Source organism: Mixophyes fleayi, chromosome 1 (genome assembly GCF_038048845.1).
Source record: "Mixophyes fleayi isolate aMixFle1 chromosome 1, aMixFle1.hap1, whole genome shotgun sequence".
Taxonomy (NCBI): domain Eukaryota; kingdom Metazoa; phylum Chordata; class Amphibia; order Anura; family Limnodynastidae; genus Mixophyes; species Mixophyes fleayi.
The window spans coordinates 89,103,871-89,123,561 of record NC_134402.1 but is presented as its reverse complement, the minus strand read 5'-3'; the positions used below and the strand labels follow the sequence as shown (position 1 = coordinate 89,123,561).

The following is a 19,691-nucleotide window of genomic DNA, read 5'->3' as shown; positions in this document are numbered from 1 at the left end:
TTTTGCTAACACATTTTCTGAAAATTTTCCCTCTTTCTTACTCTTTTTCTCTTTCCTTAACATTCTCCTTTTAACACTTTCCAGTGTTTATTTACCCCTCCTCACACTTTATTCCTGCTTCGCACACATTTCCTCAATTTTTTCACACTCTCCATTCTCACACATTTTGCCCCAACATTCTCCCTCCTTTTAACACTTTTTATGATGTTTCTCCCTCCTTTTCATATTTACTCGCCCTCTTCTCAAACCTTTTCTCCCTCCTTTTGTTAACATTTTTACTTATGTTATTACCTCATTCTCAAGGGCAGGCTGGGCTGGGTGGCAGAGGAACATCTGCCCACTGGGCCGCTCCCATAGTGTGCTACCTTGGGCTGGGTCACTAGGCCATCTACATTTTTTTTCCTTTAAAATAGCCTGCTGAGTAGAGTCTTGCTCCCAGGGTTAAAATTTGCCACCCCTCCCTTGCTCATTCTCACACATTTTTTCTCTCCTCTTCACACTTTATGGGGCCTATTTATCAATCAATTAGGCGCATGTTTAAGAATATTTTACATTTATTATTAGGGCATCTCCTATCTCCAATATCTGCAGCTGTCCCAGTGTCTTCGAACATAAAATCAATCCCCATAGCTTTCTATGGGGATTGGGAAAATGCCATCTGAAGAGGGCATTAGCAATTGAAGTCTATGGGGAGAGCATTGTGGTAGAGGGATCTTCGGATCCCTTACCGTAGCTTATCTGCTCTCCCCCCTACAGTCACTATCGCTAAGAGCCCACTTTGCGATAGTGACCATAGAACCAGATAGGACATAGCTAAAATGTGTGTTCACCAGGACAGCCGTTTATCACGACTGCTGTCCCGGGAAAACACTTTTAATAGATGCTCACAATCTTCCATTTCGGATCATTGCGATAAGGAATGAAAATTATTGTGACAAAAAAGTTGTAGATAATAAATATGCCCCTATATCCCTTCTCACTCTACTTTTTACACTTTTTCTGATTTTTCTACCATCTTCTCACATTTACTCGCACTCCTTCTCTCTCTTTTTAATAATTTTTCTGATGTTTCTCACTCATTCTCACACCTTGTTCACCTAGCACATTGTGTGACATTTCTCCCTTCTCGTACTTTTTTTCCTTCCTTCTCACATTTACTCCCACTCCTTAGCATTCTTTTTTAATACTTTTTTACTTCTGTTTCTCTTTTGTTCTCACTCTCTTTTTAATAGTCATTGGATGTTTCTCCCTCATTCTCACACTATCCCTCCTTTTGATTTTCCACACTTTTTTCTCCCTCATTCTCACATTTAAACCCTCCTTCCCACTCTGCTTTTAAACTTTTTTATGTTTTTCCACTCCTTTCCACACTTATTTCTCCCTCATCATAGGCAAACCGAAGGGGGGCAGAGGGGTTCTAGTGCCTGGAAACCCCCCTCCATGCCTGGAACACTGTATAATTGAGGTGACTGGACCCTGCTCGCGCTTCACACAGCTCTGCTTGAAAAGGGAGAGCTCTGTGCACCTAACAGTAGTGCACGCAGCATTGCCCATGTATATTGTGGGGATAGGAAGAGTTGGAGAGCAACTTTCTTCTCACTCTCCTTTCAACAATTTTCCTGAAATTTCTTCCTCCTTCTCACACTTATTCTTCTCCTGTTCACTCTCCTTTAAAACTTTTTCAATGTTTCTCTATCCTGTTCGGCATAGTTAAGGGTAATTCTTAGCTGGAGAAGCAAATTTGGAATCAGGGGAATGTTCTATGGAATAGTTTTTACAATTTTGTACACCCTTACCTTCTATTTCCAAATTGACTTTTTTTATGTCAAATAGGTCAGTATAAAGAAAGTTCTTCAATAGCTCCCCAAAGTGTCTGTCTAGCTCCTAAATCTAATAACATACCTTCCACCCTGTGCATTTTTGAGAGTTCTAGCACTATTAGTAATATATAAGTTGTATTTTTGTTACCAAAGCAGCTTGAATGAAAGTGAGGATTTCTACAAAAGAAAGGAAAAGTGATCTGTTTACATTAAGGCATTAGAGAAAATCTATCCTAGGAGTCCCCTTAGTACCATCTAGTGAAATGAAAATAAATTATTAAATATATATACATACCTCATGAAGTAGGAACTGCAATGTGAATAGACAGTACAACTTTAACATTTGTGTTTCACGTGGCTGTTTGAATGACATGAGCGAGTGCTTCAAAGCCGATAAAACCTAAAAAATATTAATATTTTTAAAATATTTAATAGAGTACAGTTCAGAAAAAGAGAATGAGCTTAACACTGCACAGTATAGCTTGCAATTACTACTGGCAATTACTGATATGGTAAGGGAAATAGAGATGCGCACAGCTGTCCCAATTAACAATTAGAAATACTCGTATACAGCTGCAGCCAAGAATCAGAAGATAGTCCACATCTACATAATAATTGACTTCACAGAATTGTTTCAGTGCTCACTATATAGTCATAATATGTGTGATTCTAGGTATCTTGTTGGTGGTGGTATGGTACTCTGTTTGAGATATGCCCTTTCACTCCCAGCAATGGATAGAGTTAATGTAAAACTAAAGGATTACAATTTATTTGCATGTAGTAATAAGCCTTAATATACAATAATCATCTAAATTGTACAGTGAAAAGTTGGCATACGCAGTGCCTTCAATTATTTACTAAACAGAGTTAAAAGTCTAGTCTATTACCCTCCCAGATACATCTTTGGACTTCATTATCATCTCCATGTATATGATACCAAAATGTATCAATCCTCAATCTATTTTAGCCTACATTACTGAATGATTATCTGCCATTTCATTTTGAATGTCCTCTTACCACCTCAAACTGTAATAATATTCTAACTAGCCAACAGAAGCAACCTACTTGTCATCCCTATTTCCGCTGCTGACACGACAATAAACTCTACTTAATAAGCTTGATGCCTAGGTGCCATCCTTTATTCAGAACTGTTCTTTGGTTTCCACATCAAATATGTATCCAAATCCTGTTACAAACATCTAAGAAACATTTCCAGAATGTTCAGGTATCTCACACAAGACACTGCATGTAAAAGCTTTAATTTGTGTACTCATTATCTACCTCATCAACTATTACAATTCCTTTCTTACAGAAATTCCCCACTACATTCTATTTTGAATGCAGCTTCCTCCTTGCCAAATGTTAAAAGACATTAAAAAAAACTGCACCAACACACATATTTTCCCTTGTCTCAAAACATATCCCAAGTTGACCTCTCTCCTCTGCCCAAAATCTGCACCTTTCATCTGCACTCCTTACCTGCTCCTAATCCTGTTTAAAGGAATACCCACCCTCTAACAACAAGATTTCCCGTGACAATATATCCATTGGGTTCTCGGTTATGTTTATTTTATTATTTTGATGCATATGGTTTTATATTGTTATTTTCTTTATTAAAATTATATTTATGTATATTTCTAACTGGCGTCTGTCAAAGATCATCCTTTGATTGTTTCTTGGGGTCAGACAAGCTCTTAGCTATTCTTTTTTAGCGCTGCAAATTTTGGTTTTATTTGTGTTTTCTATAGGGGAGGGTGGCAGCCTCCCTGTTTACAGCATCTTTATTTTGTTTGCTTTAGCATTTTTTTATGTTAACAGATTTTCCCCATACCTGCAAATCTTCCAGTGTTCCCTGATACCTCCCCTCTTTATGCGAGCTTATCAAACTGAGCAATTGTCTTAACCTTACTAGGCTATTCTACCTGATTACCACACATCACTCAACTTACATTTATCCTTCAATACTTAAAAAAACCTTCTGACCCCAATACCAACACTGCTGTGTGACTGGATCATAAGTGCCCCACTAAGTACTTTTCCCATGGCTATCTGGCTGAAGTAATATGCAGTGTGGCACTTAATCACATGTATCAAAGTCCTATTGTCCAATAGATTGTAAGCTTGTGAGCATTGCCCCCTTACTGCTTTAGCTGTCTGCTATTACTCACTAATAAATAAATAAGGTGGTCAACATTTTAGGTTGTTTTAATATATGATGTAATAATATCAATCCATTTATAAATTTCCAAGAAAAACAACACTATGCCCACTACATATACATTATAAATCGGATTGTATTGAATGTAAATATACTATGTTAATTATATTACAATTGTGCTAGGTTTACATGTGGGCCTGTTTTCATGGACTTATGGGAAACTAGCAAAATGGATTCATACAAGAAGAGGCTCACCTTGGCCCTGGCATCCTCTTTGTCATCTGCTTTTGCAGCCAGTAACATTAATCTGAGAATAAAAGAAATGCTTAGAGGAAACTGGCCTCTTAACTGAGGAACACTGGACTTCATGAGCTTTTTCACTTTTGGCATTGGAATATTGAAAAAGTAGACACTTCCCAATAGGTCCTGGCCCCGTCTTCCAGCACGTCCTGACATCTAAAAATGGAACAGTAAGATTACTACATAATTTCCGCAAACTGAGGAAGTTAGACTCTCTAATCAAGAGCTTAGTTACCACTTGCAAGGGCCATCATTTTTAAAATTTATTCTTCAAGAATTAGTTAAATTTTTCAATATTCATTTTAAATTGTAAGCTTTTGTGGGCATGACTATCAACAAATAATATTCGTCAAATCACCTGTAATCTGTTTGCAGTATGACTCCCAGTATTATTTTTTTGTTGTTTAGACTGTTTTCAATGAAAGCATATGTTGAAAATTGAAACATAGAGATTGGCATAAAAAGAAATACAGTCCAATACTTTCCGTTACCTAACATAACTCACAACAAATGCCAGAGGGACAATACATACAAGGAGATGGGGGAGTGAGAAGAATAAGGTAGAGAGAGGAAGGGTAGGGTAAAGGAGGTTCACTCCTAACCAGCAGGTAGCAATCAAGGAAACCTAAATCAGCTCATACCTGTGGAGAGGGACAGGGAAGCTATAGAGTGAGAACAGAGAGGTTGTACAGGCCTTGCGTTTAGTTGTCTTTATCAGTCAGAAACATGTATGGCCTGTTTCATCAAGGCACACAATCTGGGCGCAACGCACGTTCAGTATTATACCTACGTATTTAGGCTTTGAGTAATCCCGAATTCATCAATGCATGGATCTCAAGATATGTGCCCTGTTGAACTCGTGAACAGGGTTGCTCTTCAGCTCTACTCAGTGTCGGACTGGCCCACCGAGACACTGGGGAAATCCCTGGTGGGCACCCGACGTCAGCAGGCAGTCACTAACAGTGAAGGAGGGGAGTCATAATTGATTCCCCTCCTAATTACATGGTTGTGCTAGCTCCGGCTGCCGCTGCACAGGAAGACAGACGGAAGAGCTGTAAACCTGAGAGGTCACAGGTCGCGGCTTCCCTACAGCAGGAAGTAACGCTGAGGACTGAAAGGCCGGCAAGAGACATGGTGCTGTGAAGGATCAGAGATAAAGAATAGAGCAGCAAAGAAGCAAGAAAAGGGCACAGAAAAAGACATAAGGGGCAAAAAAAAAGCAGAAACTAGGGATACAGAATAAGTCATGGGGCTAGACAAGCCATACAGGTAAGGGGAGACAAACAATTTAGGGGTAAATACTTAAACATGAAAACACTTTGGGCTTGATTCATTAAGGAAAGTAGGGCAAAAAGTTTTCTCCTGGACAAAACCATGCTACAACGCAAGGGGTGCATATTAGTTTATTATTTTGCACATACTAGCTTTTTTTTCATGTAGCACACAAATATTTTATAACTTTATTTTTACACTGAAATTTAGAGTTGATCTAGGACATGCCCTACCCCAACTATAAATCTGTCCCCACATTTTAGTCCTCTCTCCAATGCAACATGGTTTTGCCAAGGTGCAAAGTTACTAATTTTTTTTGCTTTACTTTCCTTAATGAGTCAGGGCCCTTATGGATATTTTATTCCAGTATATTATTATGCCTTTTATCAGCTTGTACATTTAAAGCATACAGGTCATGAGGCTGGAGTAGTGTTATTCATGCAGACATTTACGATGAGCCCTCAATGGAGAACAGGGTAATAAGTTAGAAAGATACCACAAAACAAAACATAGTCAAAACACTGCATTTTCTAATGCCCTTTGCAGACCTTTTGCAAAATATACTGCCTTGAATATTATGTTCAATAATATATCCAATAACTGTAATATGTATATATAGTGTACAAGCAGGACACCAGCAGACAATTCAACATCACTTTTCAATTTCTGCGTGATGAACAGCAGCATTTCCCAGTGGTTGAATGCTTTATAAACACAGGCAGAGGTCTAGAATACAAAGCACCATTACATTCCCATTCTCCTATATACACTCCTTAGCTGTTAATAGGTGTTAAGGAATAAAATACAGATACATACACACACACACACACACACACACACACATCGAAGTGAAAATTCTCCTACTACCTTCATTGTAAAACTATCAAATTCCACTTGCTTACATTTTCCACACCACCACTTTTAAATTCATTTCAACTTCAACCACAGTGTGTGTATGTATATTTTTATATATATATATATATATATATATATATATATATATATATATATATATAGAGTCACATTCTACTGTGTTATATAGGTAACACACAAAGAGGAGAGATCCATTGCTCCATTGTTTATTCTCATTGCTGAAATACAAATACCAGGGCTAGCAGGCTTGTCTTCTGAATTTGCAGTGAAAGTGTACATTGTTATATAGGTTACACACGAAGAGTAGAGCTTCATTGCTAATAGTCATTGCTGTAATAGAAATTATAGGGCTGGCTGGCTTGGTCTAAATCTGCAGTGATATTTTACCATATACCATAGCTCACTCAGAAACAGGAGAGGTGGCAGGGTTCAGTACGGAAACAGAAATTCTAATAATAGGGCTGTCAGTGTTCTTAAAAGTCTGCAGTGACATTCTGCTTTGCCATAGCTCATACAGAAACAGGAGGGGTGAAATTATTGTTGTCACTCTCCTGTCTCAGTCATGATGACACTAATCAATCTACCTCATGTGCTGAAGCCTGTGTTCAAGTGTATAGTGGTTTTAAGTCAGGGAAACAAAAATGTAAATAAAAAGCTTGTACCTTTTTAAAGAAAAAAAACCTGCTCTAATAAAGGTGAAAGTTTACTGTAGAAAAACATAAAATTGCCAAGATGTCGTTCCACCGAAAATATTGCCAAGCATACCAGTATCAGGTAGCTTCCTTCTCTTAGCTAGATTTCAGGACCTGCAATCTACACTGTCATCATATTCACCCTTATCATTGTGTACATGTTCCTCAAACAATACTAATGCATCCCTGCTGGAATCCACCATCACAGAAGTTTGTGTACTTTGATGTAATAGCCGATAATGGCCTTCCTCATGGAATTTGTAGTTCATTTTATGGCAGATCTGTCACCATTTTTGGGCAATTCTTTTAGACTAGCCCAAATGTCAAAATGTTGTGCTGACTCATCTGCATCACCACTGGGTGTCTTGGGAAAGCTTAGTTTTTTCCTAGAAGCAGTTGCCAGAGAATCTGAAGGAGGAGATGTTGTTGTGTCATGTACCACTTGAGCTGTCAGCCTGCTGACCAGGAGCTCATTGCATCTCTTGTGATCTGGTTTAGTGCAAAATAAAGACATAGCTCTTAAACCTAGGTTCAAGCACAGTTGGCAAAATGTAGTGATCCAATTTCAAGATGTTGATAACTCTTGGATCCTGGCAAAGCGAATTAAGTACTTTAACTACAATTACAATATAGTTAGCGGATTTGCTTTGTTTCATTTCTTCCTTCAATTTCTCTAGCTGCTTCTCAAAAAGTCTAATTAGAGGAATCACTTGACTCAAGCTAACAGTGTCTGCACTCTCTTCACAGGTGACTACTTCGATGGACTACATGAACTACATTTCCTATTCTTCCTATTCTTCTTGCAGCTGCTGCATTCTCCTACATGCTGTTGCACAATCCTGAAAATGACCCTAAATATTTCTGGACACAGACAGCATCTCCTGCATGTCATTGTCATTTTTTAAAAAGTTCTGTACTACCAAGTTGATTAAATGAGCAAAACAGGGAATGTGATGGAATCCCCACTGCTGTAATGCTCTAACAGTATTGGTGGCGTTATCAGAAATCACATATCCGCAGGAGAGACCAAGCAGGATAAGCCATGTTGTAATGACATCCCTTAGTTTTTCAAATAGGTTGTCAGTGGTATTACCTCTGACCTGCGCCTTTTCTCTGATAACCACCTCTCACTCCCGCCTTCCAGACTTCTGCTCCCCACTTATAGAATTCCCTACCATGCTCAATCAGACTTTCCCACAGCCTTAAAAATCTTTAGATGCTCTTTGAAAACCCATTTCTTTTTTACAGATGGGTTGTATCCTCACAACTATCTTAATCTCCACTCTGAGCCACACTCGCTCCTCTTGTTTCAGCTATGCCCTCTTCCCTTTAGAATGTAAGCTCTCTAATGAGGAGGGTCCTCCATACCCTTTGTTTTCATGTCTCCATTCATTTTGTCTGCCTTGTCTGTTCTTGTTTTGCATATGTCTTGTTTTATGTATGTCCTTGTCTTCCCTACTGTACGGTGCTGTGGAACACTGTGGTCCCTTACAAATCCATGATAATAATAATAATAATAATAATAATAATATGCCTCTTAGTGAAGCAGATGATACACAGAGTAGCCTACCTCTGACAAATGTGATGTACTTGGGTATATGCTGGGCTGTCACAGTAATATAATCTTTAGTTTGCCCAGTTCCGCTTGTCCCCATATCTGTGGTTAAGTGTACAGTGGGTAGAATGGCATTTTGTAGCCCAATAATTACATTTTTGCGAACCTTCTGGTAGAGGTGAGGAATAGCTTTCTAGTAAAATGGTGTTGCGATGGAATTTGGTAACGGGGACACAAGACCTCAAGTAATTGTCTAACACCAGCTGCATTAATTGTGGATATTGGACACAGATCTAATACGAGCATAGTCATCATAGCAACTGGGTGACAGATTTCAATCTTGCTAAGGAATGTTTAGCAGTCAATTGTTGCAAACTACTAGTAGTCTTCTTGGTCTGCTTCTGGGTTGAAGATCCACCACCAGCAGCAGCAGCAGTGATCCTAACGTTCAAGCATTCTTCTGAGGAGTCCTGGATAGGGGAGGAGTCACCTCACCTTGCAATTTGGATGCAGGACTAACTCCGATCACTTGTGAGGATATTGATGATGAAGGTGTTGGGGGTTGTAGATTGCAGGTGCTGGGATCTAGCTGAAAAGAAGGGAGGCAGCTGATGCTGGACTGCTTGTTGTTATTTTTTAGCATAAGTTTCTGATTTTCCCAAGAGCTTTCCATGAACTTCAAATGGCGTAACATGGATGAGGATCCTAGATGGTCTCTACCTCTTCTGACTGTGGCTTTACAAATGCTACAAATGGCTAGACAACTGCTGTCAGGATTTGGGTAAAAATAATTCCACACATAAGAGGTGTATTTTTTGGTCTTATGCCCAGGCATGACAATGGCCTTCATCTTATCACTGGCAAGAACTGCTGCAGTCTTTGTTTGAAAGTGTATGAAAATAATATTGTGACCTGTGAGGTGGTCAAAATTGACTGCAAATGACTTTAAATTACTGTTATTGAGGTTAATAATAATAATGTAGGAACAAAAAAAGAGCAAAATTATGTGACTAGCATAATTTAGCAATTTTTCTAAAGAATACAGATCCAAAACCAAAAACAAAACCAAAACACACAAGGGCGGTTTTGCCACAACCAAAACCAAAACACGAAGCTAATCCAGATCCAAAACCAAAACCAAAACCACTTCACAGGGGTCAGTGAGCATCACTAATACATACGTATACACATACATACACACAATGTGGTCGAAGTTGAAATGAATTTAAAAGTGGTGGCACATATATATATATATATATATACACACACACACACACACTTAACATCTTTTTTTTAGTCAACAAGAGGCAATGGGAAAAGATATTAAGGCTAAGAAGCAGGGACAACAGAGGGGAAGATATGAGGTTCAGGGGAGTTAAGTACTGAAAATTGAGGAAGGAACTGGATTAATAGGAAAAGTCGGTGATCAGAGAGAGGTGAGAGTGCGAGCAAATGGCAGAAACTGAATTGCATCAGGGCCTCTGGACCAGACCAGCCTGAATCCAGCAGCAGCACAGATGGAGAATCAGGAGGTCAAAGATATTCGTCAATTGAAAGGTAGTATTAAGAATACATTTCTCCATTTTTTTACACATATTTGCATATTTTCCTTTAAATGTGTAATGTAAATATAGATTTTTCATTTGGCCATGCCCCCAAACAGATTTACAGATTTGGAGGCGGGAAGGAAGGAACCGGGGCCCCCGAACCTCTGCATCTGCCATGCAGCGGGTACCATTATCTCCGTGGCCCTGGTTCAAGACACATGCCGCACCAATGGTAGTTCCACCACTGTTGCCATGGGTAGGCTGGTGTTTGCAGTTCTACAAGCACCAGCGTGCCCAGACTGTTAATGGCAGCCTGGGCTGGCTGGGACCTGTAGTTCCACAACTAAAATAGTGTTTACTGTATTCTTTTAAACTTTATTACCTACACCAACCGCCCAGGGATGTGGGAAGAGCCCTAGTGCTTTCAGCACAGGGATGGGTACCCCTAGGCAGGAGGCCCCGCGCATATTTTTTGTAGACGCCAACCCTCTAGGGAATCCAGCCACATGCTGAACAGCCTGGATTAAGAAAATACATAGTAATGATTGCTGAAACTTGAGGGACCCTAAAAATAGATTTTAAGTTAGTTACATTTTAATTTAGGTCACAAATGTCACCTCATCTCACATTGGTATCCTGGTTTTATATTTTTCTACAATATAAATATCATGTGAAATGTGGTCCACCATGCACACTAAAAGGATTTCTTATACTGAGGAAATGATGAGTCAATATCAAAGCATCGGGTATTGACTAACAACACCTGAAAATATGACAAGCACCTTCTCAGTGGTCATTAGGTTTTGGAGACATTAGAAAAGGCTCATTGGTGTATGATCTAATGTTATACATTTGCATGACACGTTTCGTCTTTGAGTAAGAGTGAGCTTTGTAGCTTACATTGGGGAGATATAATCCTAAACAATAGTCCTGCTAATAATGATATGGATTCCCATTAAAGGTTTAATTGGAATCCAGATGAGAATTAACAAAATCAGTACTAAATGTATTGTAAATGTATTTTCCTGCAAACTAATAACATGGGCTTTATATAAACTGAAACATTAAAATACTGTATTTATTGTTAATTAAAGTAGCTAATATTGCTTGTGCCATGCAATCTTTTGCTGAAGTAGTTGAACAGGAGTCAGTTAAAATCTAAAATACAAATTACAATCACACAACATTTTTAAAATTGTATGAGGATTGTTAACGTTTTGATAAAAGTATTTATAAAATGAGACTACTATGTATGTTAAGGTTTTTAATAAAACTTTCCCTCTCTTTTGCTGCTACATTGTATTAAACGGAAAGCAGATTTTATTTGATATCTAATAAAGTGGTGAACAAGTGTTTTGGTATATTGCTCCAGATGCACCCAAATTAACAGTATAAGTGGGGATAGTATCCTATAACCATTTTACTTTATATGGGACCAAAAGATATGGGGTGGATTTTATGGCTTGAGCAAAACTCAGATCACATGTATCACCCAGTTATTCATTTCAAAAGTTTGTGAACCTTATTTATGAGCTATTTGAGTATCAAACATCATGTATAATTATAAATAAAATACCTGTCTGTAATTCAGCGCATCGAAGAAAACTGAATCCTTTAGGAAAACCACTGATTTACATGGCATATTGATCCCTAGAGCAAGTGAACTGGTGGCTGTTACAATCTGAGAAGAAAAAAACAAGCAGATAACAATGTTTTCATCTTGTTAGCAAACATTGGAGGTGATCATCATCATCATCATCGGCTATTTATATAGCGCTACTAATTCCGCAGCATTGTACAGAGAACTCACTCACACCAATCCCTGCCACATTGGAGCTTACAGTCTAAATTCCCTAACATACACACACAGACAGACAGCGAGGGACTAGGGTCAATTTGATAGCAACCAATTAACCTACTAGTATGTTTTTGTTGATACCACAAGATTACAGCACTCACTAGTCTATTAGATGTAACATGTATAATAGAGGTATATTATTATTGCAATTAGTGAGATGAGTTGTACTATTTTTATTTTGCAAACCATCAATGTATTCTCCTCATTATATGTAACAGCTGAATAATGCAACAATCCTGTAGTGGCTTCTTATGTTTGTTGATGATTTATACTCCATTTGTTTTTCATGGACAAAATAGCATATATACTACACAAAAGCAAAGTTGCAGAAAAATGTCACACAAATTGAATTTCACAGCAGAAGAGTTCGTTTTATATAGGTGTGAAGTTGAGCTGTTTTTTCATATATATTTGAGATGTGCGCTGACCCTTGTGTTTTGGTTTCGACTCCAGTGTCAGTTCTAAACCAACTTCATGTTTCGGCTTTGCTACCGGTTTTGTCGAACAAACGCAAAATATTTTGGATCTGGATTTAATTAAACATTCTGAAAACTAGGTATAATAATGCCATTTTGAGCTGTTTTTACTCTTATATTACTATTTATAGCATTAACATTAATTCCCAGACATTTTCACTCTATTTTCTAATGAACCCTTCACAACGGTCCTAATTTACACCAATTTAGGCCAAAGTCTGCAGTGGGCTGCCTTAATGAAGGATTTTGCAACTTTGCCATCATTGCATTTGCTTTCTCTCATTCAATTAAAAAAATAATAAACTGCATAGTGTTGCTCTCTCCCTTTCATTGCACCCAAACCTCCGTCGCATATTCAGACTATTACTGTAACTGAATAAATAAATAACCAAAGAGACACGAATGTAAATTTGGCAAAAGGTCACAGTTTTTATCTAAACAAAAATGGCGGCACAGAGAGCAATGTGAGTCAGCTAACAACTAATAGCAAAACCAAATAGTGGAAGGTCAGATTGCTATTACACTACTGGCCCCAGGATATAATCCTTTATGATATTACAGCTTCATAGTAACTGTCATAAGCTTTTAGAACTAGCAGAAGAGGTCTTCACCTATAGCAGCCACCTTTCCCGTAGAGTTGGACACACTCACAGGTACTCGTTTGCAACCATGACTTAACTCAACGTAGTGAAAGCTTAATAGCAGGAAATGGTAGCACAGTGACAAGACAAATGGGGCCAAGAGCACGACCCCACATCCACTCAGGAGGGAGCAATAATTTAATTACAGCTACACACCCTGGCTGCTGTCACTAGCCAGGACACAGTGTCAGTGTGAGGCGTCCCGGTTGCCCTGGAGTCAGAGTGAGTACACCCCTTCTTTGGAACAGTCTCTGCTACAAGTCTAGGGCAGTTCCCATTACCCTGGGGTGGGACAAAGCTTACCCAGGGGAAATTATTTTTACACCCTCCCTCCCACATAAATATTTACGAGTCCCCTGGTTTGATTCAGAAGGGCAGCATTACAGCACAGATCTACCTCACTCCAAGGACAATGCTATCTTGAATTCCACCTTTTAACATTGTGCCCTCTCATCATCGTTTAAATGTCTAACAATGCCGCTGTCTGTAGTTGTCCACTGTTGTCTTAATGAAGGATTTTGAAAATTTGCCCCAATGCATTTGCTTTCTCTGATTCAGTTCAAAAAAATAATTAACCAAACTATATGGTTCTAAGTCGTTCACATAGCATAAATCCATCACATCTCCATCTATCCATGTATTCTTTGCCAGGTCCAAAATCTGTCTTGTTAATGTCCTAGGGCTAGATTTACTAAGCTGCGGGTTTGAAAAAGTGGGGATGTTGCCTATAGCAACCAATCAGATTCTAGCTGTCATTTTGTAGAAAGCACTGAATAAATGAAAGCTAGAATCTGATTGGTTGCTATAGGCAACATCCCCACTTTTTCAAACCCGCAGCTTAGTAAATCTAGCCCTTAGAATGTGGACTTTCAATTGCATTGTCAAGACATGTTTTGGGTAAACAAATCTGCATCAATGTAAGTATTATACATATTTACATGTGTGGGAAGGGCAACTATGGACCTATCTGAACTGTCTCTTTTACATATATTACTTACACGTCACTAATAGAAAATATAAATATTTTTTATATACATTCCATATTTATATACATGGTTTTTGGGTACCACCTCAGCTTCAAGTCTCGGGCAGTCCCCTTTACCTAGAGGTTGGATGAAGTCTCCACCATGGGGAATGATTTTTCAGCCTTCCCTCCACATAAATATAAACGAGTCCCCTGGTTTGATTCAGAAGGGCAGCATTAGGACACAGAGCATATAAGTAAAACAAGGTAATGAAAGCCATGCTCTTGGCAACCAAAGAATACTCTGGCAATTTATTGTGTGCCTAATCTTTGAATTTTTGTAGTAAGCTCACAGGCCACCTTCACCTCTTAGCATCCTCATTTATTTATATAGCAACAAGGTAATAAAAGCCATGCTCTTGACAACCGATAGATACTCTGGCAATGTAGTATGTGCTTAATCTAATCTTTGAGTTTTTGTAGTATGGGTGCAGGCCACATTCATCTCTCAGCATCCTCATTTATTTATTTAGCATCAGCAAATTAGGTAGCTCTTTACAATTGGGTATCTATTTGTTTAAATATCTACTGATGCCTCTGTCCATCTAATAACATCGTATTGTTACTGCCTCTTCACTTTTCATAACGCCTGCTGTATAAAATTTAAAATTTAGTGTGTGTGTAACGTTTCAACATTTTTATCTCTTGCACATTAAACTAAATTTTTGTTGTTGTTTAATTTATCCAGTGGGCTTGCTTCAGTTGGTGGCATGGCAGATGACATTTTTTTTGGCAACCACTGCAATGTTCTACATGTGGTCACTGAATGTCGAAAATGCCCAGGAAAAAACCTCACACACAAACTCCCTTTTTTAAAACTAGATTTTACTGAATGACTCTTCCAATATAGACAAGTATTGAAAAATAGAAAAAAGATTAGAATATAAAAATATATAGTGTTTTTTGGGGGGTGTGCAGCTGCTACTGAATCTCACACTCAAACACCTATTTTTTTTAAAAATTATTTCAGTTGTCACTGCTCCACACAAGAAGCTTGATTCATTAAGGATCTTAAATGTAGAGGTATCTTATTTCAGTCTCCTGGACAAAACCATGTTACAATGCAAGGGGTGCAAACTAGTTTTCTATTTTGCACATAAGTTAAATACTGACTGTTTTTTCATGTAGCACACAAATATCAACTTTAACTTTCAGTGTACAAATAAGCTATCAAGTATTTGTGTGCTACATGAAAAAACAGTGCGTAGTTGATATATAAAAAGTTAAGCAAATGGGGGCGATAATGCACTACGATAATGCACTATGGAAGCGCCCCCGTTTGCTTAACTTATATATATATATATATATATATATATATATATGCATAGAAAATAAGAAAAAAGCGCCAAACATAGTGTGATATTGTAAATCCAAATATAAATTCTTTAAATGTGCAGATTTGTCTCGTACCACATGTAGAAAATATTCTAGCACATCTCACAGAGGTCTAAATCTTCTCCCATGAATAGATTATACCAATTGGTCCCGCATGCATAAACTAGGACTCAAGAAAAAGTTAGGCACAAAATAGTGTAGTGTGTTTTAACACAAAAACAAAATATTTCTCAAATACAAAAAAATTACAATTTTTTAATGACAGTGTATCCATAAAAAGACAAGCAAATGCCCATACATCAGAATAAAAGATAACAAGCTTATCTGTCCCCTGGACCCTCAGATATCCTGGAACGGAACTTTCAGACAACAAAGCAATAAGGAACACTTCCCACCATCAGCTGGAGCAGCCAGGAGAACAACCAACCCTTAATGCGTTTCGTCATATAATGACTTTCTCAAAAGGTGTGTAATCACTTTAACTATTGGTCCTCCATTAAATAGTCCCCCCATCCAATCCACGAGAGGTATTAGTTAACATAACATTCATGGCAGGTTTGTTGAAATCAGATGTCGTGTGATGACTTCCGCCCATACTTGGTGACCTCACTTCTGGTTTTGGCGGAGAACTCATTTCCGCCCACACATCAATATATATTCCATCATTAATCATAGAACCAATATAAAATATTATGTCTCAAGATATATATCTTCATCTAATTAGATAAAGAGAGAACAGCCAAGATAAAAACACATCAATACTTAAATAAGTTCAGTTTCGGGAAATGACATCACTTCCGCTCAAAGTCCCGAACGCTAAACAATATAAAACATAAACTATAGTATAAAATAAGTACAACTCCAATATTAGCAATAAACACAATCATATTTAAAGATAATATACACATAGAAAGTCATATAGAAAAACTTCTGCCCACACAGAGCATAAGAATGCTTCCGCCCATATATAAAACAGTAGACAAAATAGAATTACATATAATTTATAATACATAATACAAATCTTATTATAGACAGAGCCCAACTAACGCTAAAACATAGATTAGCAATAATATCCCCCCTAAGGGACAAAGAGATACAAGCATCCCTATATTAAACATAAGGATGATAATCCTCAATTCTTATTAATGTTATCTTAAAAAACATACAACAAATAGGAGAAAAGAGGGAACAAAGACCAAAAATAGTTAGTACATATCATATAAATTGTGCTATTTCGAACGCTTCGTTAAGACCCAAAGGTGCAAGAGTGCCCAACTTAAAAATTCAAAACATCTCTCTACATGCTAGTTTAGCAGCAAGATTCCCCTCTCTGGGACCAAGTGTAATATGCTCAATAGCATTGAATTTCAAAAGGTTGTAATCTTAATTTTGGAGAGCAGAAAAGTGCCTTGAGACTACATGCGTTTCCAGTTTATTCTTAATCGCCCTTACGTGTTTCTGAAGGCATATTTTAACATCCTTTTGGTTTTACCAATGTATTTAAGATGGCATGGGCATTCCAAAACATATATTACTGATGTAGTCTGGCAGTCCATTCTCCCCTTTATCTTAAATTCCTCCTTATTTGTAGAGTTAGAAAAAGTCTTATTACATGGAACAGTCAATCTACATATATTACATTTCAAGCATCTGAAAAAACCATTGTTCAACTTAGAAAGAAAAGTCCCCCTATTATTAGATTTTACTTCATTCCTCAATAAACTTGGTGCCAAAAGGACTTTTAGATCCTTTGCTTTTTAAAAAAACAATATCAGGTTTATCATTTACTTCATCCCCCAGAATTGGGTCCATTTTTATAATATTCCAATGTTTATTAAGAGTATGTCTAATCCTTCTCTCATCAATACTATATTCTGTTATAAATGGAACTAAAGGTTTTTTAGGGTCCTCCTTTTTCTTATAGATCAATATATCCTCTCTACTTTTCCCCCTTGTCTTATCTAATGCTTTGATTAGTAAATCTTCCGGATAACCTCGATCCTTAAATCTTTCCAGATAAATTCCTGATTGAGTTTCACAAACCGTATTATTTGAACAGTTTCTCTTAATTCGAGTGAACTGAGAGAGCGGGATGTTATCCTTCCATTTCCTTTGATGACAGCTTTCATAATGCAGATAGCTGTTGCTATCAACATCCTTGATATGTGTACTCGTTTCTATCCTACCCTCTTTAATTTCAAGATTCAGATCTAGAAAATCTATACTTTGAGTATCTGTTTTAGACGCAAAATTCAAATTAAATTCATTAGCTCCAATGTATTTAAGGAAACCTTACATACATGTATCAGAGCCCTCCCATATTACTAAAATATCATCTATATATCGCTTATAAAGCGCAATATTAGACATAAAAGCATTATTAGCATAGATAAAGTCAGCCTCCCATTTCCCCATAAAGAGGTCGGAAAAGCTGGGCGCAAATATTGTGCCCATAGCAGTGCCACAACATTGGATGAAAAGGGTATCCATAAATTTAAAATAATTATGTTCAAGGATAAATCGTACAAGTTTATATATAAACTCTCTATGTTCACTAATTATTTCTCCATCCATACTTAGATAGTAATTAATAGCCTCTACCCCTTGAACGTGGCCAATCGATGTATATAAGGCCTGCACATCTATGGTAGCCCATCTATAACCTTCTTTCCACTCGAAAGACTGTAAAATCTGTAATAGGGAGATGGTATTTTTTAGATAAGCTGGTAACATAACAACATATTTCTTAAGAAAAATTTATATGTATTGGGAAACTGCTGAGGTAAGGGAGTCAATCCCAGCTATTATGGGTCTCCCTGGCGGATTAGTTAAATGGATCTTCGGGAGGAAATAGAAGATCGGAACAATGGGATTTTCTTGAAACAAAAAAAGGAACTCATCCTTGTTAATAATGTTCTTACTGAGGCCATCATATAACAACTTCCTTAGCTCATCACAGAATAAATCGGTAGGATCTTGTTCAAGAGTCTGATATGACTTCAGGTCTCCTATCAATCTATTAACTTCAGAGATATGATCAACTCTATTTAGAAGAACAATACCCCCCCCCCTTTGTCAGCTTGTTTAATTATAATCTCCTCATTATTCATGAGATTCTGGAGAGCCTTCCTCTCTGAAATAGATAAGTTCCTTCTAAATTTCTTGGACCTGTTAATATATATCAAATCCTTTTTAACTAATAGAATGATAGAAGATTTCAATATTCTCACCTTTTGACTCTAAAGGATTAAATTTAGAAGGAAATTATCTGTTTCAGAGAGGAAGACTCTCCAGAACCTCATGAATTTTTTTTTTTTTTTAAAGATTTTATTTTTGCAAGGGTCAACCAAAAGTAACATTCTATACAGCACTGTGTTAAAAAAAACATCTGAAAAATACATATGCATTAAAACATACAGCGTCTTGTTAGAAAAGAGTATTAATAAGGATGTTGACCCAATTTTTTCAAGAAAGCAACTATTTTAGAAAGAGAAATAAGACTGAGAAGAGTAAAAGGGGTGGGGGGGGGGAGTGGCGGCGTGGCAGGCCGCCTAAGAGTAAGATGGAGGAAAGAGTGTGGTGGAATATGGGAGAAGATAAAAAAAGAGAAGAGATGGGAGAGATGGAACAGGGAAGGGAAGAAAGGAACCAGATGGAGTGATGCTGTAGAATCACATGACAAAAGGGGTTTGGATTTGGAAGTATGAGGTCCACAGCTCCCAAACCTTAGTAAATGACTTAAAGGTATTACGGATTATGCATGTCAAGTATTCCATCTGATAAACGTACCAAATCCTACTGATAATCGTCTGTAAAGTTGGAGCATTGGGCTGCTTCCAGTCCGTAGCAATTTGGCATAGGGCAGCAGAGATTATGTGGTGAAACATTTTCATTTGATGTTTAGTGGCCGATGAAATCCCGAGAGGGAGAAGGAAAAACCTGGGAGAAAACGGGATGTCAATCTGCAGTAGCTGTGAAGCAAAGTCCCGAAGTTCAGTCCAAAATGGGGCAAGTCTGGGACACTGCCACCAGATATGGAGGAAGGACCCCTCTGCGCCACAACCTCTCCAACATGTGCTAGATGAATCTGGGAAGATTTTTTGTAGTTTGGTTGGAACCAAATACCAGCAATAAAGAAGT

The 19,691-nt window shown here is 37.7% G+C and overlaps 1 protein-coding gene across 1 annotated transcript in view; it reads right to left on the bottom strand.

Annotated features, from left to right (window-relative positions):
* Nucleotides 1-19,691, bottom strand: part of LOC142119689 (putative ATP-dependent RNA helicase DDX60) — a 388,335-nt gene that overhangs the window by 71,906 nt on the left and 296,738 nt on the right. The window contains exons 30-32 of the mRNA XM_075194180.1: nucleotides 11,794-11,898; nucleotides 4,234-4,434; nucleotides 2,116-2,220 (exon numbers count right to left, since the gene is read on the bottom strand). Coding sequence (XP_075050281.1) covers nucleotides 2,116-2,220; nucleotides 4,234-4,434; nucleotides 11,794-11,898 — 411 coding nt within the window. The remainder of the gene's footprint in view (nucleotides 1-2,115; nucleotides 2,221-4,233; nucleotides 4,435-11,793; nucleotides 11,899-19,691) is intronic.